Source organism: Astatotilapia calliptera, chromosome 23, assembly GCF_964374335.1.
Source record: "Astatotilapia calliptera chromosome 23, fAstCal68.1, whole genome shotgun sequence".
In the NCBI taxonomy this organism is placed as follows: domain Eukaryota; kingdom Metazoa; phylum Chordata; class Actinopteri; order Cichliformes; family Cichlidae; genus Astatotilapia; species Astatotilapia calliptera.
Window position 1 is genome coordinate 5112511 of NC_137443.1, and position 27321 is coordinate 5139831.

At 40.2% G+C, this 27321-nt stretch overlaps 1 protein-coding gene across 1 annotated transcript in view; it reads right to left on the reverse strand.

Moving 5' to 3' along the window:
* The window catches only part of fgf22 (fibroblast growth factor 22), a 29335-nt gene extending 5041 nt beyond the window's left edge, over positions 1–24294 (reverse strand). Inside the window, exon 1 of the mRNA XM_026159262.2 lies at positions 23147–24294. Within this exon, the coding sequence (XP_026015047.1) occupies positions 23147–23522 (376 nt within the window). The 5' untranslated portion in view covers positions 23523–24294. The remainder of the gene's footprint in view (positions 1–23146) is intronic.
* Positions 24295–27321: the final 3027 nt, after the last annotated feature.

Here is a 27321-nt window from a genome sequence, read left to right on the forward strand (position 1 = left end):
ATTAATAGAGATTAATGCTTCTTTTGATTTTTCTTCCTTACTTTACCTGCAAATAATCTCAAAAGCACTTTGATGTCTTGGTTTGTTGGGTGCAAATCCTTTTTTCTTATGCCTTGTAAACCAGAGAAGCAGAAAAGATGCTTTCTTTTCTGTTGCTAAAAGGCCACAGTTGGATATTTGTAAGAAAAAGAAAGATTTCTTAGCTTTGGACAGAAGTGGGTATACACAACACTAGATCAAGGTGCTGAAGTTCTGCATGAGGCAAGCTGGTAGGAAATGAGTGATGGTGATGAGTCATAAAAGCAGCATTGGGCCACAGGTCTCCCAACTGACCAATCCTCTTCTGTTTTGGTAGAACCACAAGTCTTGTACAGGGCAGTGACCGAACAAAGTTCCTGAATAGTTCTGATGAAAAAGAAATGCAAATAACAGAATAACAGTGGCTTTGCAGGTGCTGCACTGTAGTGTGTTTTTAAAGTCTGTTTATTTGTGCAGTTATTTGTACAGGACGGTTCAGATACTAAGTGCAAATGCTAATCTTAACATTTAGACTGAATAATATGAGTTGTATAAATAATAATAATAATAATGCATCTCCTTGATTTTTCAGACCTTTGGTTCCTGCTTAGAATACCTCTACCTAAATTGTTCACTAATAATGGAACTATACTTCTTTCTAAACATAAACTAATAGGAAAAATTCTTGAGCCACCTATAATTTTATTATATTTTGTTTCCAAGAAGCCAATTTTTTCTCAAGGAGGTGAGCGAACCCAAGACTAATCGTCTTGTTTAATAGTTCTCCATGCTTTCTAAGAGTCTTTCAATTTTGTTCACTGCTTTTTCACTCATTTTCATACAGTCCTCGTATTTGACCATTTTCATGGGAATTATTTTATTCATTAATCTACCTAACACTGGCCTATGAATATTTCAAACATTAAAAAAGGCTCCATATTCAAGGGATGAGCCAGTGTTTTGTCTATACATAATTGACAACTTAGCAAAGAACCGTTTGTAACTGATATCTTTAGCCACTCTGTTACTAGGAGCCTGTCAAAAACATTATTTGTTCTCATTTCTGTATTTGTATTTACAGTTTGACAGACATAAAATAGTATTTTTTGCGCCAACGAGTTTTGCTAAACAGCTATTAGTCTAAAACTTGATACATTTCACCATGGTGTGCATCACATTTTTAAAAGATTTGAGGAAACTAGACTAATAAAAAATAAAAAACAAATTGAGGACAATACATGAATGTTAGGCCTTATAAAACTATCAGATGAACTGTATCTGAAAGTCACGTACTTATGAAACAGGAAAAAAAATCTAGCAAAGACCTGAGATATGGCCTAAGAGATGCATCTGGCTCTTCAGTTGATCCATCTACTGTTTACTGAAGCTTCATCAGAAATGGTCTCAGTGGAAGATGTCTGTCAAGAAGTCATTCTTGGGGAAAAAGCTGAGGTACGCCAAATTACCCAAGAACCTGACTGAAATTCAGTTCCAATAGGAATGTTGGAGTGAAGTATCCAAATTTGAAAATTTTGGCTCCAATTTGTACTAAGGAGGTCAGTACAGAGGCACCCCAACGCTCACCATTGATAGTAACCAAAATCTTTCTGTCTGTGCACATTTGTGCATTTCAGTATTAAAGACAAAATGATAGCATCTCTGGGTAATCATATACAAATGACAGCACAATACAAAATTGCATATAGATTATGCCCCCAGGCGGCTATCAGTGCCATCAGACTAATGTTGCTGCTCTAACACAGAACATCTGCAGAGCTGTAAAAACTTTAAGCACAGAAATGGTAAATGGCCTGTATTTGTATTGCACAGAAATATCTGACATCAGGGATTTTTTGCCCTGAACATCACTAGTCATGTTTACCAAGTGAAGTCATAGTCTATATGAGGTGATACAAAGAAGTACAGAGTAAAAAAAAAAAAAAAAGGGGGTGGGGGGGGGGGGGGGGGTAAAGTACACAAACCCCTGTTGAGTGTTTTTCTTCTCTGACTGGAACACATAAATTAAACCCTCTCTCTGCTCGTGCAAAGCTGTAGGCAAGGAGTCCATCCAGGTATCAGCTGCCCAGCTGTGCCCGCATCATTCCTCATTGTCTCTGATCCTCCAAGAAAACATTGCCACTTTGATGGTAGCCTCCTTTTTATGAGTGCTGTTTACAAACACCGGGTGTGCTATGGTGGCACCTGGAGCGTGCAAGGGACTCATCAGCAATTAGCTGAGCCTCTGCTGGTGATTGTTGCACTGCAAGGGTTTATGGGGGATTAGTGCAGGCCAATGAAAACCGTTGGTGCCTGAAAGTGGTGCCAGCAGTAATTGTCGTTATTTGCTGGCTTGAGTTCCAGGCACAGTAGGTGTGATGGAAGCATGTTTGTCACGTCGGAGACAATGCAGGGACCTGAATGTAAAGAGCTACGTTTGCTCAGGTTTAACATATCAGGTTTAAAGCAAATATGGGTAAGGAGCATAATTATAAAGGGCCTTGGGGCAATTTGCCGCTATAGAAATAAAGTTAAATTGAATTTTAATGTTGGGACATAAAAAATAAACTATATATATTGAAGAACTCATTGTATTTTTTTCTTATTTTAATAGATCTTGCAATGGGTTTGGGCGTTCTCTAGAAGGAATTTATTAAGGAACACCTTAAATATTCTCCTGGCCTACTCCAGGTCTCATGCGCTACACTTTATTCAGTTTATTCGTACTCATTGTTGTAGCCGGTAGACACAAAAGATCTGAGGATATGGAATGGGGATTTCACATTGTCTAGAAGAATCACTTGGGCTCTGGACGCTTGACCACACATCTATAAAGACCAGTTAGATCCATATAACTCACAGTCCCCCCTTTGAAAAGTCACTCCATTGTGTTCAAAGCCTGAGAAACCAGAGTGAGGTATTTCAAGCTATTAGAGAGCTTATTCTAACTGCTGAAATCCAAAGGTCAGTTTGGTGGAGTGCTCTACGCTCACAGAAAGAATAATGTTGACATAGGTTTACAGGCACTACGCGTTTTTATCTGTAACTGTTGTATTGATTGAAGTCAGTTTGCTAAAATTAGATAGTCATGAGGATATGGCCTCTGCAAATCAGATTAAATTCCGTTTGACAAATTGCCCCTGTTTCTGGATGTGTCTAACATTTTGAAATTCAGTAAGGCAGTGATTCAGTACTTCATAAAACTTGTTTTGATTGATCACTACACTTTGAGATAATGATATATATAAATATATATAGTTGTGAGTAATTTCTTATTCAAAAATCTGCTTCAAATGTCGAACAAAATCCCAGTTTGATGGAAGAGGGAGAAACACAATGAAGACAAATTAACTCTTTGTCAGTGAGTTGCACTGGAAACTGAAGGTCACTTCTTCGCCTCGTTCTGCTAAACAAGTATCAACTGATGGCCCCATTGAGCTCATGAAAAAGGCACTTTTGGCTTCCCACTTGCAACTGGCACGATCTCTTAACCTTTGACATGTTTTGGCTGGGACTGTCAATAAGCTCAAGCTGCCATTACAAGCAAATCCTGCACTATACATGTCTAGTCAACTGTGGACTTGCCATTTACTTCTTCTCCATGGGTTTTTTTTAAAAGCATAGAAAAAGTCTTTAACTCAGTCTCTTTTTACTCTTTCTTTTCTTTCCGTCCCCCATTTTTTGGACGTTAGCCCATCGTCAGATCATTCAAGCCTTCTCTGACCTTGGAAAAAAAGCAGAAAGGAAAGAGAGAGACACTCACAGCGTTCCCTTTTGTCAGACTCATGGTATGGGGGAAGAGGAAGGAGGGAGTACAGGATGAAGGTGCTGGTTATGAGATGGTGGTGGGGGCAGAAGCCTCCTGAGCCCCTCCACCCTACTCCCCTACAAGTCTTTGTTACTCACCTGAGAGGTGAAGAGCTAGACAAGATCTTATTAATGACCGAGCATTTTGAATAGGGCTATGCAAACTGTGGCAAAATAGTTCCTTCCATCACAAATTTAGAGTAGAAAAGAGTGAAAGACGGAGCAAAAAAAGATATTTTTCTACTCCTTTCCTCCTGTCTTCTTTTTGTTCCTTTTCCCAGGTCTTTAATTTCTTGGGTTGCCCCCTTGAGCCGCCCTCCATGGCTCAGTGCTCGACCAGAGCAGAGCCTGGGAATCTTGGAGTTCCCGCTGTGCTCCTGGTCTTGATTGACATACCTTTTCAATTATTTCACAGTTTGCTTGCTTTTTAAACGAAGAGGGCCCTGTTGTTTTTTTCCTTCTGCCCTTCTTTTCAAAACAAGCTTTTCATGTCGGGTTCGGGCTGCCAGGCCTAATGGCTGTGACCAGCACCTTTGATCTGCCATGACCCCCTCAAAGGGTCTGGTACTGGGCAAAGCAGCCGTCTGTGTGTATCGGCACAGACAAAGGCTACATCACTCACTATTCCTTTAAACACCTTGAGAGATTACCATGAGAACCAGCTTTCTAGTGGAGGCCTTGACAGGTGCAGTGATATGGAAACTTGCACGTTGAGGCCTGAATGTACAGTAAATAATTTGGAGGGTCTTCTCAGTAAGCAAAGTTTTGCTTGGCTAATCCCAGATTTAAATATTTAACATGCACCTGCCAAAATACAAATATGCTCCAGCAATTTTAAGTAACCTTGGGTTTTTGGACACCATCGGAAAAAAAGATGGAAAAAAAATGTAAATAAACACAAATAACTCAGGGTGAAATTTGCACATTTATTATGCGTGGAACAAAATCAAACCTTTCGTTTATAGTAAATCCAGAATGCCTCTTTGATGGCTTTATCCAGCTATTTTTGAAACTCAAATTAGACACAATATGAACTGCTCTTTTGAGGCCTTTTTATTCATTCTTCACTTAATCACTTTTCATGTAGTCAACTGAGCATGACACCATGAATGCTAACAGGAATATCCTGTTCCAAAGTATGCATCTTTATCTCGTTTTGTGGAGTTCATTATGTCAAGAAAAAGACAAAAGACACGCAAAATCTGTGTTGGTGATAACAGTTCTGATAAGGTGGCTTAAATTTAACAAACATAGTCATATAATTGTGCTACAAACCATTGGATTGGTTTATATGTCATCTTCCTGAAAAAGCTGTAATTAGAACAGACTTGTGATTATTCCAATGGTAATGGTGCATGACAAAACATGCATGGTTCATGGCTCATGGTTCAGATGGGAAACTTTCTCTTCTCTGCATGTTAGCTCTTTTAACTGTATAAATAAAGGGAACAGTTTAACCTGAAATCTAATGCACTTTGGGCCAACATTACCTGCAATGTGAAGGAAACCAAACAAACTCAGGCCACAATTCCATATTTCTCATTCATTTAATAAGTAATGGGAAATAATAGACCAGAGGTCAAAGCTGATATCTTGACAAGACAACCCCAATAATTATATGCAAAGACTGATTATATGACCAAATAGCATTGCTAAAGCAGTGTAATCAAATAGTAAAGAGGCAAACAATAGCTTGCTAGCTTCTGAAATTTAAACACTTCCTATCGATCGTATTGATCGGTAGGGGAAGGACAGTCTATTTATAAGGCTCATATATTAGAAGTCTGATATCACTGCTGGAACACAAGTGATACCAGTGCAGTGATGATCTCATTGCAATGAGAAGCTACTATGATAGCTGATCTTCTATTTTATTTGTAGATTTTGACAGGGCTGCAGAGATAAGAAAAAAAATATTTATAGTGAGCAGTTGGTTTTAAATGGTTTGCAATATGAATATGTATACCAATCCCTTTCAAAGGAGACTTCAGATTATCAGTATGTTATGTCTAAGGTATGGTTTAGTTAAACTAATTTCTCTGAATAACCACATAACTTTGAAGGTTGACTTGACATTCGCTTAGTCATTTACGTCTATTTCAGCCTGCAGACCGAGACTCTGGGATCTCTAGATGGGGGTGAAGCACAAGCTGAAAACCTGCGTTCAAGCACACTAAGCCAAATATATTAAACATGAACTGTGACTTAAGGTTTCTTCCAGTGAATTTTACTTTATCAACCAAATTGTGGAATTGGGACAATTTCATCACGTTTCTCAGTTGCCGGATTGTCTTCCATTCCAAGGTAGTCCTTGTTTTCATGTGGCAAAGGGTTTTTTTCCTTCTTGGTTTCCAATATTAATCACATGCTCACAGATTAACATGCCTACTTCTACATCTGGAAACCACTCACAGAGTGCATTCTCAAGGACAACCAGTTTGCTTTCTTTGTCCAGTGCGCTGCGCTAAGCCACTTAACCCGGTCCTCCTCAGGATGACGAGTATTACAGTTATCTCCAAAGTGAAGTAAATACAATCAGCTATGTGCTTCTTTGTCCACAATAGACTGTATTTTTTAAAAGTAATGGAATTATATTGTGGGTCAATTATAGCACAAGCCAGTAGTAATAATGTTAAAGTGGCTATAAACAATGCTTTAATATGATGTGAAGTGAATTACTAACAATATTTACATTTAAATAAAGAGCTTACAAAGCTTTCATCAGCTTCATGTGAGTTTATGAGGTTTAATTATTCATCATCTGCCCATCACACAACTTTGATTCAGTGTATTTTTTGCCACCAAATGGCAACAACACAGATTTGTATGAAATCCAGTGAAACTTCAAACAAACGATTCCTCCAAGGAGAAACAAAAGAGCAAAAAGAAAAAGATAAATGTTCATGTGTGTATTTCACAGTTGCTTTATGTTCAAAATTCCTGAAATCCAAACATTATCAACAGATATCCAAGGAAAAATATGCGTTAATTAACATTGTAATGTCATTGATGTGTTGTCTGAAACTCCTGTAGCACTCTTGGTCATAGTTCTGTGAGTTATATGCCATAATAATTGCTATCTCCTGCTTTAAGTAACATAATAATCTCATGTTTTTAACTACTATAATGGGTACTATTATTCTTATTCTTATTACAATGCCCAAAAAGAAAGCCTCACAGTTAAATGCTATGCTATGCTTATTTCAATAGGCTCATGCAACATCCATGTAATGATGACCTGGACAGTCAGACCTCTTCTCCAGCACATCCCATATTCTCAGTGATATTAAAGTCTGGAATCTGTGCTGGCCAATCCATTTGAAGCGTTCTTTCACAATCCTAGCGCTGCCATCTTACAGCCATGCCATAAGGCAAGAAGAAACTCCCAGCGATGGAAAATGTGGTCATTCTGTATATTTAGGAAGTCAGCTGACCTCATTTCTGGGGGCATTTAATCCAGTGGAACTTTATATTCATTTTCATTAATACATACACACCTTTAGTTGAGTCAGTGTTGACTATGTTTCATCATGGTGACATTTATTTTTGTTTGAATGAGGGTGATCAGATTTAAAATACAAATGATGCAATCCCGCTGTGGCTTAATAGACCAACCAGTTCTGGACAGCAATAGAAAATTTACAGTCTCTTTAAAAGGAGCTGCCTCTCTGAGACTGCTGTTTCAGGATTTATGGATATTGTGTGTGTTGTATATGAAAGTATCACTGTCACACCTTTTCTCAATGTCTTTAAATAGTCAGCCTGATTTTCACTGTCCTTTGTGGTTTTGCTGTTTCATTCTAGTTATTTCCCTGGCTAGGTCTTCCTCTCCCTCCTTGCTGGCCCCTTTGCAATGGGTCTCCGGACATGCATCATACCTATTAACTCTTACAGGGTTGGGATGATTTATTTCATCCTTTTACCGGCAGCTATAAGATATGTCTGCCCTGAGCTAAGCCGAGTGGGGTTGGGCTATTCGCACGCACAGTAAACATGAAAGGCAGTGACACACAAACACTGAGTTTGTAGGTTTTTAGTGTTTTTTCCCCCCGACAAGGGCTAGAAAGTAAATAAAAACCCTAAAAAAAATCTCTAACATACTGAGTAGATGAATTAGCCAACCCTCAGTCATATCATCCACCACATGTTAGTCAAAGAAGCGCATCCAGTATGCTGAAAACCTTGGCCTGAGATCTGATTCTGTTCCTTGAATGAGCTCAGACTGTCTGGAAGCCTGAACAGTGTTTCTCTTGCTTAGTTTAGCTTTGAATTCAGTCAGATGAAGTCATGAAGGCTTTGATCAAACCAAATTGAAAAAAATACACAACTAAGATAACAGCAAAGGAAATAAGAAACAGGGTTACGTTTGCACCCTTTTTCTTACGCACTTGAACTTCTGCAGACGTAAACATGCTGTCAGTCTCTTAATTACTCAGCACACACGTATGCATGTGTGCTGTCATTTAAATATAACTGTATACAAAGGCCACTAACTCAGGGAAGTAGGACACAGCGAAACTGGTTTGCATGTGTGCTTTCTGTCCAAATACATTCCCTTGTATGTGGCCCATCCTGTCAAAAGAAAGAAAAAGGACGGTGGATAGAAAGAACAGGAAGAAAGGAGAGAAAAGACTTGCAGAGGGTTGCTCTTCCCTGCCCATGTATCACTTGCTTTCCCAAATTCCATTAAACTCTCAGGAGAGATGAGGGTTAAGATGAGACTGATAAGATTCTGTCTTTTAAAAAAAATTTCAGTCCATATTCAGTGCCTGGATCTTATTTTCAGCCGTGATTTTTCTACTACTACTACTACTGCTAAGAACAATACAGTATCCACATCTGAACCAAAGAGTAAAACAGTGAAATGTGGATTATTAAATATTAGGTCTCTCTCCTCCAAGTCTCTGTTAGTACATGACTTAATAATTGATCAACAAATCAATTTACTTTGCCTTACAGAAACCTGGTTGCAGCCGGATGATTATGTTCGTTTAAATGGATCAGCACTGTTGAGCCAACCATGCCTTTAATGTTAGCTAGTAATGACTTCATGAACTTCTTCACAAATAAAATTTTAATCATTAGAGAAAAAATTACCAATAATCACCCCACAGATGTAATATTATCTACAGCTACTCTTAGTACCATTGATGTTCATTTAGACTCTTTTTTTCCAATTGATCTTTCTCAGTTAACTTTAATAATTGCTTCCTCCAAACCATCAACGTGTCTTTTAGACCCCATTCCTACAAAACTGCTCAAAGAAGTCCTGCCATTAATTAATGCTTCAATCTTAAATATGATCAACCTATCTCTAATAATCGGCTATGTACCACAGGCCTTCAAGCTGGCTGTAGTTAAACCTTTACTCAAAAAGCATCTCTAGACCCAGCAGTCTTAGCTAATTATTGGCCAATCTCCAACCTTCCTTTCATATCAAAAATCCTTGAAAGAGTAGTTGTCAAACAGCTAACAGATCATCTGCAGAGGAATGGTTTATTTGAAGAGTTTCAGTCAGGTTTCAGAGCTCATCACAGCACAGAAACAGCTTTAATTAAGGTTAGAAATGATCTTCTTATGGCCTCTGACAGTGGACTCATCTCTGTGCTTGTCCTGCTAGACCTTAGTGCAGCGTTTGATACCGTCGACCATAATATTCTCTTAGCGCGATTAGAGCACGTTGTAGGTATTACAGGTACTGCACTGCAGTGGTTTATATCATTTCTATCCAATTTGTGCATGTAAATGGAGAGTCCTCTTCACACACTAAGGTCAATTATGGTGTTCCACAGGGTTCAGTGCTAGGACCAATTCTGTTTACGCTATACATGCTTCCCCTAGGCAGCATCATTAGAAGACATTTTCACTGCTATGCTGATGACACCCAGCTCTATCTGTCCATGAAGCCAGATAACACACACCAATTAGTTAAACTGCAGGAATGTCTTAAAGACATAAAGATGGCCGCTAACTTTCTGCTTCTTAATTCAGATCAAACTGAGGTTATTGTACTCGGCCCTGAAAATCTTAGAAATATGGTATCTAACCAGATTCTTACTCTGGATGGCATTACCTTGGCCTCCAGTAACGCTGTGAGGAACCTTGGAGTCATTTTTGACCAGGACATGTCCTTCAACGCACATATTAAACAAATATGTAAGACTGCTTTCTTCCATTTGCGCAACATCTCTAAAATTAGAAATATCCTGTCTCAGAGTGACGCTGAAAAACTAGTTCATGCATTTATTACTTCCAGGCTGGACGACTGCAATTCATTATTATCAGGAAGTCCTAAAAACTCCCTGAAATGCCTTCAGTTAATCCAAAATGCTGCAGCAAGAGTCCTGACAGAGACTAGAAAGAGAGAGCATATTTCTCCTGTTTTGGCTTCCCTTCATTGGCTTCCTGTTAAATCCAGAATTGAATTCAAAATCCTGCTCCTCACATACAAGGTCTTAAATAATCAGGCCCCATCTTATCTTTATGACCTTGTAGTACCATATCACCCTATTAGAGCACTTCGCTCTCGCACTGCAGCCCTACTTGTTGTTCTTAGAGTATTTAACAGTAGAATGGGAGGCAGAGCCTTCAGTTTTCAGGCCCCTCTTCTGTGGAACCAGCTTCCAGTTTGGATTCAGGAGACAGACACTATCTCTACTTTTAAGATTAGGCTTAAAACTTTCCTTTTTGCTAAAGCATATAGTTAGGGCTGGACCAGGTGACCCTGAATCCTCCCTTAGTTATGCTGCAATAGACGTAGGCTGCCGGGGGATTCCCATGATGCATTGAGTTTTTCTTTTCCAGTCACCTTTCTCACTCACTGTGTGTTAATATACTTCTCTGCATTGAATCATATCTGTTATTAATCTCTGTCTCTCTTCCACAGCATGTCTTTCATCCTCTCTTCCTTGTCTCACCCCAACTGGTCGCAGCAGATGGCCCCGCCCCTCCCTGAGCCTGGTTCTGCTGGAGGTTTCTTCCTGTTAAAAGGGAGTTTTTCCTTCCCACTGTCGTCAAAGTGCTTGCTCATAGGGGGTCATGTGATTGTTGGGTTTTTCTCTGTATCTATTATTGTACGATCTACTGTGCAATATAAAGCGCCTTGAGGTGACTGTTGTTGCGATTTGGCACTATATAAATAAAATTGAAATGAATTGAACTTCTATTCCTATTATTCTTATTATCATTATTATTATTGTTATTGCTTTTTTCTTAGCTTTTCACAGCCCTGCAGCAATAAATGAATCAGTTTGTGTATATTGCTAATTTTGCTGATTTCATCCACGACGACAAACATTAGAGCAGGTTACAGAGAAAATTCCAAAATTATTTGAAGTGCAGTCTTTCAAAGTTGTGTATAACCTGATGTTGTTGTGTTCAGGCAGGTTTTCAGGCCACTCTACCTCCCTGTCACACTGGCTACTGAGGGAGGTGTAAAGCCGAGCCGATCTACCTCTGTGCAAGCCAGTGCGCAGGTTTTCGGAGCCTGTGAACAAGCCGCATGGTGGTGATCTGCTGAAAGCTGACTCCCACACTCCCTCTGCCCCAGCCCCGGCCGCAAGGGGTGACATTCTCTCACACACAATCCAGAGACCGGTCCTCTTTCAGGACTCACACTCGGCCCAGTTACCCCCACCTTTTCATACGGTTGTGCTAGGAGAAGTACTCCAGGGATTAGCCTAGTCAGGTCTTTCAAAGGCCATTAGAGCAAATTACAGGTATCTTCTTACCAGTGCGCTGGGACAGGCCAGGTGAGGGGCGTAGAGGCCAAGCAGGAGTGCAGGGGTCAGCTTGGGACAAAAAGACAAGGCCACCCTGGGCCCCACTCTATCGGAGTGTCTCCTTGGCTCCACAAACTGGTAGACCTGCATCTATGAATGGCTCACTTGATGGGACCTCAGAGACATTGTCTCACGACCGTAACTTTAGCCTTTTTTTTCTTAGTACCCTCTACCCCCACATCTCACTCTCTCCCTGTTGAGTTTCCCATCTTTAAATTGATGTGGGCATGAGTTTGCCCAGATAAATGATCACACAAAATGACTACAAAACGCAAAATCTACATGACTTGAACCACGGTGGGTTAGTTGATACTCACCTTATCTACCGTGGTAGAAAGGATATAACCTGTATGCTGCAAACACAAATTGGTATGTGCATTACAAAAAGACCTGGCATCAGTTGAAATTGAATTTGAATAACATTAACTATTTCCACTTGAAAACTAAATTTAACTTGTAATGGCAACCACACAACCATTAATGTGTGGTCTGTCAATGTATCAGTATGCTGCAGGCGTCGTGAGACTGATTCTGTTGATAAAGTTGTAGAGATGGCCAAAGGGAGTTCCGCATCCTGCCATTTTCTCTAGACTACACACAGACACACACTCTCACCCACACATACATGCCTTTTGGCCTCTTTTGGCCACATACACATACACACATATGCCTCACCCTATCCCAACCGGCGGATGACAATCTAGTGGAAGAGCTGCGGAAGTGTTTCATTAGCCAATTACCGCTGGTAGATAAAGCCTGCGTTCCCACAGTCCGCAAGGTTGGGGGGTCAAATGTGACCAATTACCCTCCATCCCCTCACAGGACAGATTAGCCTGTCTGATTTATCCCCAGACAGACTGACCCAATACTCCAAAATCACCATCCACATCTGGATACGTTGTGCGTGTGTCACGGGAGGCAGCTGTATGTGTGTGCATGTGAACAATTTCACTCCTCATAAACATTGCTTCTACTCTTAATAAAACACTGGGCTCTTCTTTACCACACACTTCCGAGTCATTAGTGTGTCTAGAGGTTCTGTCAGCATGTCATCCATGGTTGTTATATCACTGAACACAAGCTTCCTTGGCCAAGCAAAGCTTTGATTGTATGTAATGGAACTTCAATCAGTTCATTAGGGACCCCCAGGATGCTGAATCAGACCCTACCAAACCCTAAATTTATAAGAGCAGATGGGGAGGCAAGCTATCCAGAAGAGGGTATACTAGAGGACGACTGGGAAGGTTTAGGTTAGTGGGGGTGGAGGCCTGCTGTAGTCAAACTGAGGGATTGGAGAGGTGAAAAAGGTTAACGAAGCCCACAGTGTGCACCACTCCTGTTCGTCTGTGCCTGTGTGGTACCAAGTGGCTGTAATCTCCGACCAGGAGGCATTCTCTTTAATCAGGGAGGGAGACCAGGGAGAGCAAACTGCCTCCAAATCATGCATCACATCCGTAACAAGCGGACGGCAGACTATCAAAGGCTTCACAGATAGTTATGAGCTGATCTGCCAGAGGTTTGTGACTCACAGCTTCTGAATTTTCCTGAACTTTAAGATACCCCAGGAGCGCAGCAGGGATGGCGGGATCCACGTTAAACTGAGGTCATCTACCCTGCTACTTAATAAATAACACTAAGCAGGTGAATTGCATCTGTGTCTTATATGGTTGGTTGTTCAGATTGGATTCAGTGGGTGTAAGCATACTCAGGGAAAGACATTGTTTTTGCTGGTTTCTACCCTCATCTTTAGGATGCTCTGGTGAAAAAAGATATATAAAGATCACTGATAGTGGAACCAACCAAGCAGCTGCAGTCACTTTCAAATAGATTTAACCTTTGAATTTGAGTGAAAAAGTTTCTTCAACAAAATAAATAAAAACCCTGAGCTAAAAATGTGTGTGCAGGCAGGTATGATAAATGCAGCTTAATTGCTTAAACTTATTCAAAAAATGCATGCATTCGATATTAATGCCAGGTTGAAGTCAGTAACAACAAATTTCCCAATTTCAATTCAAAATCTAGGAAATAAATACAATTAGAAGACCTTTTCTGTATATTTCTTCATTTTTGAAGCTTAGAAATTAATTAAAGTATAAAAAACAAACAAACATCCTGAAGTTTTTATAGTATTTTTCATTGTGAATGCACAATACTTCATAAAGGGGGAACACTTGGCTACTTATACACATCTGGCCATGAGAAGAACTGTGCACCCTGAATGTGCAACTGAATACAGTAATAATCTCCATCAAGCAAGCCTTCCTAATTTCAAAAATAGCTTCTCAGGATGGACCAGAAACTTGATCATGTTAAAAGAAAAGCAAAGTGGGAGATTAAACAGGTCCACTGAACGCTGGCCAGTGGCCAGTGCATGTTTTTGGTGCTTAACACATACTAACAACAGAAACAAATGTCTTGTCCTCTGCTGCAGCAAGTCTAATAAAATGAGAACAGTACTTACAAAGTTTAAAACCGAGAAACCTTTTTAATCTCAACAATCAATCCAAGATAACGCGAATCGTGATACATCGTTGGCTGGCATGTGTATATGGCAGTACTATATTATCAGTATTATTTTTAAATAACTGTCATTTAAATCCTACATAGTTTTTGCAGTTTTCCAGTCCAGTGCATTTGTTCAGTAGTAGGCTAAAAAATAAAGAAACCTGATTTAGTTTGGAGAGTACTGCCAGTTTTAGGTATGTGCATATGCAATTCAGGTGTGCAGTGAGTTTCCAGTGACTGAGCACCAGGACACAGAATATTCTCTGTGGCCTGAGCTTGCCCCATATTTATATTATTAAAATGAGAAGGGCATACAGGAGGTGACAAAAGGCACAAGAGTGAAATCAGGCAACCTGTCAGAGCTGTCACTTGCTCCACTGGCCAAAGGGCCCTGACCTCAATCCTATCCGTTGCAGGGGAGGAAAGGTGGAAATGGATACAGCTGGAGAGAGACGGTGACAGGTAGGAAAGGCCGGCAGTCAAAAAAAGAATAGTGAAAGTATGCTTTTATCGATATGTACAGACTGACATTCATATGTATTGAGTTTCACATGCATATGGATATTTTTGCTCAGCTTTGGACAACTGCAGAACAAAAAAATAAAAAACATTGAGCTCTGAAAATTCAGCCCATTCGTCCCTGTTTTTTAAAAGTAGGTCTAAAATAACAAGGCAAGGAGAACGATGGTGCAAAGATCCAAGAGCTATAGAAAAGCGGTGTGATGCATGATGTTGACTATGCTGTTTCAGCTATAGCACTGCAATGCTTTGTACCACCTTCTGTGTTCTAATGAGGACGTGGCCTTTCAGATGAGAAAAACACCCACGTGCACGCAAGCTCGCACATGTCAGTGTGCATGCAAACACAGAAACATGCATGCATCTGAACTGAGTACAAGGTAAGGTCTGGTTCATATTAACCATTAGGGAATGGAAACGCACATCTTTTTCAGCTTAGGGTCCACTTCATGCTCCTGCAGTGGCACACGTATAAACACAGGCACATGCGTTGGGAACGTACACGCACATTCAAGGAGCTGACATGATATTCACATCCTGCCCATGTTCATTTAGTGAAATGGCCTCAGAGATAAAAAGCAGGTATGGGTTTTTTGTAATGCAGTTCAGACAAGACTGCATGGTCTCAGGATGTTGGAATGCACAGACTGAACCAGAGTTGCTGTTTTTAGTCTCTCACATTTACATTAATTATCCTGCTACTACTTTCAGGAAACAAACTTAGAACACAATTATTCAGTCCAGCTAGTTGAATCTAATTCAGTTCAATTCAGTTTTATTTGGGCCAAATAACAACAACAACTGCCTCAATATGTGCTGTATTGTAAGTATATTGTAAGCAGAGATGGGCATGTAATCCGATTACTTTTTTTCAAGTAACGAGTAAAGTAAGGGATTACTAATGCAAAAACGGTAATTAGATTACCGTTACTTTCCCGTAGGAACGCTGCGTTACTGCGTTACTAAAACCGTGATTTTTTTGCAAGAATGTCTCATGACAGTGACGTAAGCAAGTGCGATGTTCGTGGCAACAGCTGTGTGCAGATCAACAATGGATCATATATCGAGTGTGGGAGAGAGTATGAGGTGCAGCGTTTAAAGCGTGGAAGTACTGACCTTACTTTGAGTTTGATTCCGTAAAAAGTGACAAAAACATTAGCATCCGTTGTGTGTGGGAAGAAAACTTCTTTTTACAGCGAAAAAAACCCTAAACTTCCAAGCAAGCACCTAGTGCGCTATGACGTAATGGGAAACTCACAGAGAAACTGCTGTATCCTTCCACTGACCGCTGCGGGACACCTGCACCAGGGTAAACCTCCGCCTACCATACTCCTGCTTTACAGGTAAAAATAGAGCAACAGGACCGCTGAGTCTGTGACTTTATTTATTTTCGGCTGTGTTTTACTTGCATCTATTTGAAAGAGTGAGTGTAAACACACACAAAAAAATATTTTATGTGCTGGAATGTGCAGAAAATAGGATTAAATGTTAAACTAATTTATTCCAGTCAGAGAATGTTGCATATAATTAAATTTTTGCTTGATGCATAAAGTTAAAAGATTAAAACTGATAAAACAAGTTTTAAAAAGGGACTTTTCCATTTGATTACATTTTGTATGATGGATTATGCAGAAAAAGTAGAATTGGGCTGAAAGATCTATCGCTTTATCACCTATTCAGGTTGTAAATTGTGTTTTTAAAAAGTAACTAAGTAATTAATTACTTTTGAAAATAAGTAATCAGTAAAGTAATGGGATTACTTTTTTGGGGAAGTAATTAGTAATTAGTTACTGATTACTTTTTCAAGTAATTTGACCAACACTGATTGTAAGTATGGTGAAAATAGCCCTAAGGTAACCTCTTTGCCTCAGTTTTTTGAATATATCTTACATATTATTGCATTATTTTGAACCAAATATCGTTAAAATGCAGTAAAACCTTTTTGATTTTATAGATTTTTCTCCTTTAAGGTCCAATCCAGCTGCAAGTTATATTATATGCATTTCTACATTTGGTTCCAAATTTGGTAATCCCCTTAACATTCACCATCCAAAGCCAGTTTTAACAGTGCGATTTTATTTAAATAAGCATTACATTTTTAAGAGTTCTTTGCCTGACTGTAGACTTTTAGTCAGGCATAAAGTTTCTTAACATAATCTTAAATTGCCCAGAAAACATGACACAACATCATGATAAAGAATGTTGACTTATTAATGTTGACTTTCTAATAACTTTTAGCACTGATGTAACTGCGATTAGCCCGTAGTAGACGCAAGGTGTGTGATTGTCATTCTGCAGTCGTACACAAAATCACACACGTTATGACTTAATTGCCTAACAGCATGTCAATATTTTGCCACACAGGCTGATAGGCAGGCTTTGGTTGATCTGTTTATGTTTGTGAGAGAGATTAAAATCTGCACGCGCTAGAGCTTCCACGTGTTCTTGTAACTTATATGGTAGAGAAGCCCCAGATTCACCTGAAAGTCACCTCAGAGAATAGCCTCTGGTTTTATAGCCTCCTATTGCGCTCTCTTATGATAAAACTTTACAGAGAGGCATATGTGCTTTAAGGGTAACAGGTGCATTGCATTCCTAGTGCAATTCTTCCAGTAATTTTAGGTTAAATTCAAACACCTTTAAACTCTTGTAGCTGTAGTCAGTCAGCCATGACTGTATTTAGGGATGCTAAGTTGTTTCTTTTCCCCCCCATCTACAGCAGGGGTTCTCTTTCAGCTTCTTTATTCCTGGGCCAGTGGTTAAACGCCGTCCAAGACATGATGTCTGGCTCAGTTCAAGCGGCGAGGTGAGAGGCTTTATTGGAAGGGTCAAAATGTCTTGGTCTATCTAAGGTTGAGGCAAGACCGCTTTCCTCTGTCTCAGTGGGCTGATTACGTCAGTGCACGTGTGTGTGCATGTGTACGATTCGAGATGTAAGTGGCAGCTGCTCCTTCATGAATATTTCCTTTGGTGAATGATTTCAAACATGTGGTGCTGCATGAGTAAGGCTAGCTAGTCGTCTGTTCCCAGCTGATTTCATTAATATGTTTTACACCTTCCACAAAAAGCTCTTACTGTAATAAGAGCACTAATGTGCTCACATTGAGGAAAAGGCCATATTTTTCACTCTAAAAATGAAGAGCTTGGCTGTGAACATGTTCAGATTTGCGTTGCTCTACTGGCAATAATTGTTGCTCGTTACACTGATGTTTAAAGCACCTAAATCATAGTGTAGCTTTTGGAAAGCAACAAGTCTCCTTATGCGAAGGGGATGAAAAGTAATGCAAAAACTACTCATCCTCCATGGCCCAATTAATATTTATAGAATAGGTAGTCTTGGTCTACTATGGACCTTAATACTTTTCTGGTAAAACCATTTGGATATTGATGTATTTCTATTTTGCTATCAAGTCATTCTCTGCTTTTTACAAACTTAAGGAGCACGTCTTCAGTCAATGGTGTCAAGGTTCAAGCTGTTGGTTGCTGGAACTGTGAAGTCTTCCCTTTTGTGTTACCTTCACACCCACAGGATGTCCATAGCTGTGCGATGTTATAAAGGACTCGGTTGTCAGTGCCAAAGTCAGACTCTATAAACCTGCTGATGAACCCCGTAAACCCCAGAGAGGAGCTGGAGCCAGACTACTAAAGGTTGTTAGCTACTAATTGCTACATTTCTAGGGCCCATTCAAGACATCAAACCCATGTGGCAGAAACCAGGGATGCTCTGCTAATTAGCCTGACACTGACACTCTTGTCCTCCAATGTTCCCAGGACAGTGATAGTCTGTAAATTTGTATGAAGGATTTTAACATGCCTGTTAAACATAAACGTGTATCTGTGATGTTTTATGTGGGGGTTTTTTGTCTCTTAATAACACAAACCACAATTTAAGTACTGATTTCATTTTTTTTTCTCAGACAAGCTGTGGACGTGCCTTTACAGTGAAGACTGGGGGGTTAATGCATGATTCGTGGGATTTTACCCTCCTATTGGCATCCAAAATGTCCACGAATCCCTTCTCAGTTGAGACAACCCAGAGGAAACCTTAATGCCTAATGAGCAACGGGAAGCGCTCCAGCACTCTTCTAGCCTTTAATTTCCACCTCAATACTAAGCAGAGCACGCCCCAGCCCTTCTCCTAGCCTCATTAACATGTGTATTCTTCCAATTCAAAACACCAAAGTACTTCCTTCAGCCAGGTGCTTCCCCCTTTGGCCCCTCCAGCCTTGGTGCTGTTGATCCAGTCACACATCCCCGTCTGAGCTATAGCAGAATTAATGGTGAGTCATGGTGAGGTTAAAAAAAAGGCCAGGGTAGAATAACCCTCTTTCCACCTTTAAAATGGCAGACAGCACAGAACAGACATTTTGTAAAATCTGTTGTTTAGTGACATTGTCCCCAAAGTAAAACGTGGGTCGATGATGAACATTGGTATTTTTAAATTGCCTGATGCTTTGTTTTGCCATTGCTTTAAAGCGCTATGCATGCGTAGTCAACTAGGGCTTTAGTATGTCACAAATGAGTAGCAGTATAGCACATGACTATATACAAGTGAGACTTAAACAATTAAAATTTGTGTATGTGAAAATATCTGTGCTAAGACGTGCATGACAATGTAAATAAAAATAAATGTTGTTTCACAAACTACTTCTCTGTAAAATGCAATAAATTGAGTTTTACAGTTAAAAAATAAAGATAAAATTTTTTTTGCTCCTACTCCACATCCTTTTTTGACATTGTCCATCTTAAAAAAACAAAAAAACAAAAATATTGTCTTTGCAAGACTGTCCGCCACACTTGTCTTGTCCTTTTATGATTTTAAAATTCAAGTCAGTCTCTCTTTTGTGAGTGACAGTTTCCCCTGTGTATGAAAACTTTTAATAATTTCCACAACATATTTCAGTTGGGTGGAAGGTTTTCACCCCATGGTTTTGCTCCAAGTCAAATACACCCATGAACTTGGAAAACTTTCACATCAAACAGTAACATGTTGCACACCAAGGGAAATTTAGTAAATACATCACACCCCGGCTGCGAGAGCTGAGAGGCTATAGAGGCAAAATTAAGCTAGTCTGGCCACAGTGACTTTTTGCAGTTGTAGCGGTGTCACTTTATGAACTGGCTGATGCTACTGGAGGCCGACCAAGTGTTTGATGATTGTAGCCACACACATTTAGTCCATCTATTTAAAATATGAGGAAAAAATTAAAACATGCAATAAAATATACACAGGGTGGCTTGCCAAAAAAGATTTTGTAAATAGATCACAGACTTGACAATTACAATTACAAGTAGCCTTCATTTGTTAATTAAACTGGACTTTAATAATTACATATGCTGTATTAATACACTAGGCGCCTATAACTATTGTAATTGATCACAAACCAGTTGCCGGGTGTGTCTGCGCAGCTGTTGTGCTTCAGGACAGTCTAATTAGCAGGCTACGATCAGTAGCCCATGACAGGATATGATGTGTACCTGCCTCTGAAGCTTTTGTAAACACTTGGGTGTGTTTTTGAAAAACTGATCTAGAGGGAAAAACAGTTTTTCCCTCTAGATCATTTTCTGCTTTACCATAGTTCAAAAGAAAAACATGTTGTCACCCTCCCTTCTGGTCTCTCAAAGGACTGCACTTTGACTCTTCGTGCGGCTGTTTCAAGTTATTTTTAGTAACACTTATAATCTTTTTTTATTATATGTGGAACTATAATTGGAGCATGTAGGTTGACAGGATGTACTCAGATCATAGCAAGATAATTTATCTTGATTTGTCTCTAGTTTGATTAACAAATATAGCCGAATAATTTACAACTTCCCTGACTGAAAAAAAAAAAAAAAACTTGAGGAAATTTCGTGGATGGAGTCTACTGTTTTTGTTTTAGTGTGATTTTTCTGTGTATTTCCACACTCATACTCACATGAAATAATTCTTTTTGATTTTGATTTTATTTTTGGGGGGGGGGCTCATAACTGATATATATTCAGGCTGTTTAGTCTGCTTCTACATAGTCGTACAAAAAGAGAATTAAAACTGTCCTTCAACTACAAGGCTGTTTTAATGACTTGATAATTGACTTTAGGCTCTTTATGTCACACTCATAAGTCGTTCATCATGAATTAAAACTGAAGACTGTAAAATAAAAACAGGTTTATTTGCCACATACGTGTTTTGTATTCTTTATCTCCCTTCAGCCCCGTCCAGCTGTCTCATCCTTTAAATCCTCGAGCCCTTTAAGTTTGCATGTCTCCCACTTGCCCCTTCCCTCAGCTGTTCCATGCCCCTACTCCACTGGGATTGATACAATATTTTCCAGCCTCAATTAGCAGCGAGTCTGTTGACTAATTCCAACTGTTTTTGCACCTGAGAGTTGTGAGCTGGGGCTGGAAAAACTGAGGTTGGTGAGGCGGAGGTGAGGGACGGTGCTTGGGTGTAGCAGGCAAAGCTGTCGGGGCAGCAGAGCTGTGTCGACAAGAGTGTAAGGGCAAACCAGAGGACAGAGTGCGGAGCAGGTGGAGGATGGGGCTAAGACTAGCACTAGGAAACGCTATAGGTTACACAAGTATATTAAAGGCAGAATTAGTACTGGGTCTCTCGGTATTGGTCTCTGTAAGGATCTATGTGTTTTTGCAAGTAGATTCCCACAAGCTACATCATATATATTACACTATTTTTAAATCAGATGGAAAAAATATATCTCAATTTATTAGAAATCTTAAAAAAAGATTACTAATGCATTGTCTTTCATGTCTAGTACCTGATTTACGTCATTTACCATGTATAACTTTCTACTTGTTCTGCCTCCAGTCTATAGCATAGTGAAATTCTCTTGCTCAGGACACTTACAGTTTAATTTCAAGGTCTCTGCAAGAGTAACAGTGCTCTTAAACAGAAAAGGAGATCTCAAAATGGTCTTAAACCAGATCTGTCCCAGTGTGAGTTGCAACCACAGGCTGACCACAAGGTTCATTTTGTTAAATCTAAGGCAAAGCCTACATGACCGCTGGTTTGGCACGGTGCTCAGCTCAGGGTGCAGAACACACCCTCATTCTGTGTGAGTGCCGAAAGAACCGTTCTTTCCACCAAAGGAAATGAGAGGATGATGGCTAAAGTGTATGAGGACATTACATCTAAGGGGACTGTACTTTTTCATTAATGGCTACTACAGCCTCCTAAGAGTAAATGACCCAATTGGCAAAAAGTAAAAAAGCATACATTTCACAATCAATTTTGCTGTTTTAAGACATTTTAAATGTCAATTTCTTCTTTTTGCCAAATGTCTTTCAGTCCTTCGGCATGACTTCTGTCAAACTGTCAAATACAAGCAAAGTTTGGGAGTAGTATTTTGTTATGGTAGCTGACATTTATTACCACTAATGTGAAAGAATAATGTCCCAACTTGGATATGCCCACGGGTCCAAATTTAACACAGTAATAATTCATCTCAATTTGAATTTATACCAGTGTGTGTGGCTTTTAAAGGTTCTGCCAGGTGACTAATCCCGACAGGTTAACAAATGTCATCCAGTCTGCCGCTTGGAGATCACTGAAATGGTGGCAACAGACTGACTGGCTTGTTAGCTGGACGCAGCAGCTGTTCTCCCCCAGTAGCTGTATGGAAAAACTCTGACTCACCCCCTTGTATAAAAAGGCATTAAGAACCAAACACATAAATATTACAGTCAAAGGCAAAAATGTCTCTAAGAGCTGTCCAATAAGTCAGTCAGCCAGTGACTAATGGAGAGGAAGGTCAGATCATGACCAGAATCAGTTCATCTGACCTGGTCAAGTAATGGTGGTTAAGAAACCATCACTGCATGAACAAGGTTTTCTCAAGTGTCCACAAAGCATAGATTGTCCGACAGATTACAAACTGAACGACACAGATCTGTCTGAATATGCCCGTCCAGTTGAGTTTATCTTGTTTAACTCGTCAGACATAATGTGGGTTTCGGGGCAAAGCCACACTGCTAGAGAATTTTACATGAAATTCCTACTTGCATGCACACCCACAGAAAGCCATATAAAATCACAATAAAGCGCTTTGAGTGCTCAGATAGAGTAGAAAAGCGCTATATAAGGACCAGTCCATTTACCATTTACCAACAGAGCAGATGAACTGTGAAGATTACAAATTGGTCTGTGTTGGAAAAAAGTGTTTCAGAAATGTGTTTCAGTATGACTGATGCATTTTCACCACAGTTTTGACAGGTTAATTCCCAGTGAAAGGGAAACTTTTTTTTTTCCAAGACCACTTTGTCTTTCCTCAGTGCCTGCTGTCCCACGAGGGGTCTAAACCATCTCTAGGTTATTCCCTTCCTACCTAGCAACGCTTCCGCCCTGCTCTAAACAACGCAACACAAATTGCTCAGCAGTGATATGACTAAGGGATATCCCCATAAACAGCTGTAAAAGTGAACAGATAAGAAAGTTCAGCCATAAAAATAAATCCGAAAACGTCACAGGGCATCCTCCCTCTGACACAAATTTCAGATATGCAACTTTTTCTCACTTTACTTACTGTCAGCGTAGTTTTTACGTCGAGTGCCGTCCACCTTGCCGGTTTTGTCAATGCAGAGGAAGAACTTGTTGGCAGAGTAAAGTCGCCGAAGTCGGACGTCACCCTCTAAGTGATTATAACTGCGCGTGTGCCTTTCCAGTGTCCATGAACAGTTGATTCCGCTTGCGAGCACCTGAAGGGGTTCATGCCCTACTCGAGGAGGACAGGCCCCCGTGACAGTACCAGCGGTGACCAAGAGCACGGTGAAGCATGCCAGGCAGAGTGAGGCTGCACTAGGCAGGGGGAAATGTGGACCGGCAGAGGCTGCAGTTGTAGCGGTGGTGCTGAGGGCAGCTTCAGGACAGAAATTAACTGCGGACGCCGTCCATCTGCACATGGTGGGTCAGACTCCCAAGGTGCACCTTGTGCAAGCTGTAGGCATGCTGATGATCAGGAGAAGTCCCTGTGGAGGGAGAGAAGGAAGGGAAGCGGCACTTACAGCAAATCCTCTGGATGTCACAGCCAGTCTCCACTTTGAGCTGAAAGCGGGCCTTCCTTCCTACAGAATCAGTTTTGCCAGAGTTCCTCCAGTTGTCATCTTCAGTTGTGTTTTTTTTATTCTTTTTTTCTCCTCCTTTAACAAAGTGTCGCAATTTAACAAATCCAGTTTTTTGAAGTTCCTCCTTGATGCTGCTCCTTGCTTGTTTGTCGTCTCTTCCTTTGACTGAAGTCTTCTTCACTGGTCCATAATTAAAGTCCTGGGCTCTATGAGGATTCACATACGTGTGTTTGAATGAGTGAGTGTAAATGTACAAGTGTGTTTCTGTGCCAGTTTAAGCATGTGTGCGTGCACCTTGCAATGCTCTGCTGTTTCCAGCTGGGTAGGAACAAGTTGCCTGTCTGAATTGCTGACCCGTGGCAGAGAAAGAGTTGACTACTTCTAGTGTGTGTGTGTGTGTGTGTGTGTGTGTGTGTGCGTGTGTGTATGTGATACTGAGAGAGAAAGAGTGAGTGAGAAAGAGAGGGAGTGAGTATGGGAGGTGTTTGTGACAGAGAGAGGCAGCGAGAGTGTGTCTGTGTGTGTCAGAGTCTGCGAGCACAGGGCAGCGAAGCAGTGAGGCAAGCGAAGCCACGCTCTGCTGTGTGCAGTCAGTCAGTCCTCTCTTCTGTGAAGGCAGCGGCTCAGTTGTCCTGCATTTTATCCTGGGCAGGGCCAGGAGAAGGGTGGGGGGATGGGGCCACTGCACTCATTCATAACCATTTCAAACAAATGAGAAGCCTTACATCAAACACCATCCTCATTTTAATCTCTTACAGAAAACTTTGCTCTGTGAGAAATAGGTAGTTTGCCTTTAAACTTGAGGATTTTTTCTGCTTTTTGTGGTTACAGACACCTGGAGAGGTTCAAACTGTCTTTCAAGATGTGAACGGTGAGAGTCAAATCAGCTCGATTGCTGTCCAGTTAAACCTTTTTTGACACTTTCACTCTGCACATGGGGCAAATTAAGGGAGCCTTCCCCCCTTTTTTTAATGGTTGCTGGTTTGAATCATCAAGCAGTCAGAAACACAGAGCAGGTTGTGAGTGTTGGTAGACCTAGTCCAGATGAAGTCTGAGAGTCTTTCTGATCACCTTTGTTAATATTTCAATGGAACGGCGTCTCTGATCTTTACCATTTAATTTGGCAGAGCAGGATGGAAATGAAGAACACCTTTTTTTTGTGAGTTCACCCACTTGTCTGTTTTTAGAGGCTGTGTAATAAGCCTGATTAGATCAAGGTAAACGAGCACAGTCAATGCGTTATTTTATTAAAATTTTTAACAATATAAAGAAAACTAACAAAAACCTCTTGAATAGTTTTGAAATTTATGGAAAATTTTGTCATTTTGGTAAAAAGATTCACTTCCTTTCTTCTTTTCTTTAATCTTTATGGTGAATATAACATAGAGCCAGCAGCCAGGAACAACTAATGCGATTCAAAAGTATGCGTAAGAGCGTAGAACACAAGATGAAAAAAATTACCAATTAGCTTTGCCACTCATCTCCTTTTCTTTATTTGGGTCCTCGTTTCAATTAGCACCCTGACCTGAGGCCACACTTGTCCAGTGCTGGAGGTGTTTCCGAGGGCTTCACGTTCACAAGTGGGACAGTCACTTCACACTCTGTGGGCTTTTTGACTGCCGCTAGAGACTTGAGCCCTTTTTGCATGGCCACAGTTTGCCCCAGCTTTCAGGGTTTCATATTAGGTCATAGTACCTGGTACTGACCAGGTACTAAAATAGTAAACCGACATTTTTGAAACCCAGTAATGAGGGAAATGTCTACAAAAAACAATGTTGTGGTCCCCGAGTCTGACAAGAAGCCACAGACCGAGCAGCAGGTATATCATTGCCTGGATGTCCACCTTTGTTGTAGCGTTCTGTCACATACTAATTACGCTCAACTTTTAATCCCAGATCGCTCAAACCATTCCTATACATGCCATTGTGATCTTGAACTTGGTGCCTGCCAGCCTCCATGTAAAGACTAGTTTCAGCATAAATCTAAAAACGTTGCTTCCATTTCTCTTCAGCTTATCAGAATTTAAAGGAGCTTTAAACGAGCTTATCAGCATCACTTAAAATAGTAAGAGGAACATGCAGACGAAGAGAAGCATCTCTCCATCTATTTTTGTCCGCTTATCCAATTCAGGGTCGTGATTGGGCTAGAGCCTATCCCAGCTGCCATATGGAGAGAGCCAGGGTACATCCTGAAGAGGTCTATCACAAGGCTAAAACCAGTCACTCTCCCATTCACACCTACAGACAATTTAGAAACACCAGCCAACCTAACATTCTGTCTTTGCCCGGTCGGAAGAAGGTCTTTGTTATGAAATTGACGTAAGGTCTTTGCTTCATCATGAACAAAAGCCCCCTTTTTTTCCCTTTGCTGAATTCCCTCTGCTTACTATTCTTGGACAAAGGAAGCTCCCAGGTTGCTGCACATGTTATTTACTCTAAGCTCTTCATTGGCCTCAACATGTACTTTTACAATATTTCACTAATGATGCTCAAAACAACGTCAGACACTCCCAAAATGTGCAATACAATTTTTTTAAAAGTATTTTAGTCAAGAAGAGAAGCCCACTTAAAGTAAAGAATAATTAAATACAAATAATTATGTTTGTGTCACTGCCAAAACACAACAATACAAAGACATAAAGCCATGGACAGCAAAATGGGCAAAAAGAGTCCCAAGGAAGTCCCAGTTGTCCTTCCTATTCTGAAATTTCCTGTAATTAAAATCATACAATCATTCCAATGTAGAGCAGAACTTGTCAAAAATCTGAGCGCCTCCTGAGGTCAACAACAAAGCTCAGTCATCATGTGAAAATCAGATGTGGCAGCAGATTGCTTTGTGGCGCCTTAGAAGTACATTTTTGGAGTCTGAGCTCAGTGCCAGAGCACACACACAAGCATAACGTGTCTCTTTGTTTTAATATCTTAGCATGCAATGTCTTGATGTTTTATAGTGTGAATGTTTGATGTCAAAAACTACAGCAATTTGTGATTCACAATTATAACAGATAAGAATTGATTAAATTTCCATTTAAGCTAGTTTTGTTCAGAGTCTAGTTTATGTTTTCAATTTGTAATCCAGTCAGCATGTAGGGATGCATAATTTCTAATTTTATAGAGCAGAAACGAGCACAAGTGGAGCTTTGAAAAAATGCGGGACTGGTGCTAATGGCTTTTTGAGGCTATAGTAGTAGTTCTTAGACCTTTGCTCTAAGCATCATTGCACGAGCATGCTATCATTTCCAAATACAGACCCTGCATAAAGGAATACCATTAATTAGACATTTAAGAAGCAGTGGAAAAAATTACAATTTTAATGATGGCAGTAGCAGAAAGGTTAAAGAATTGATCTCAATTCATACTAATGTGTGTGGGCAAGAATATCTGAGCAGAATATGATGGCAATCCATCCGGTAGTGGTTGAGAACACCACAAATGCCATGCCTGGAAAGGGGAAATATCAGGTGACTGAGAAAGTCAGTGAGATGTGCCCCCTGGGGACCATGTATCTCTGCACAAAATGTCAACGTATTCCATCTAATAGTGCTTGAGGTTGTTGTTTTTTTTGTTTTTTTTTTCAAAAAAACATGGTAGAAAGACCAACCGTAAGACTAGCAATGTCATCCAAAGAGTAATGGCTA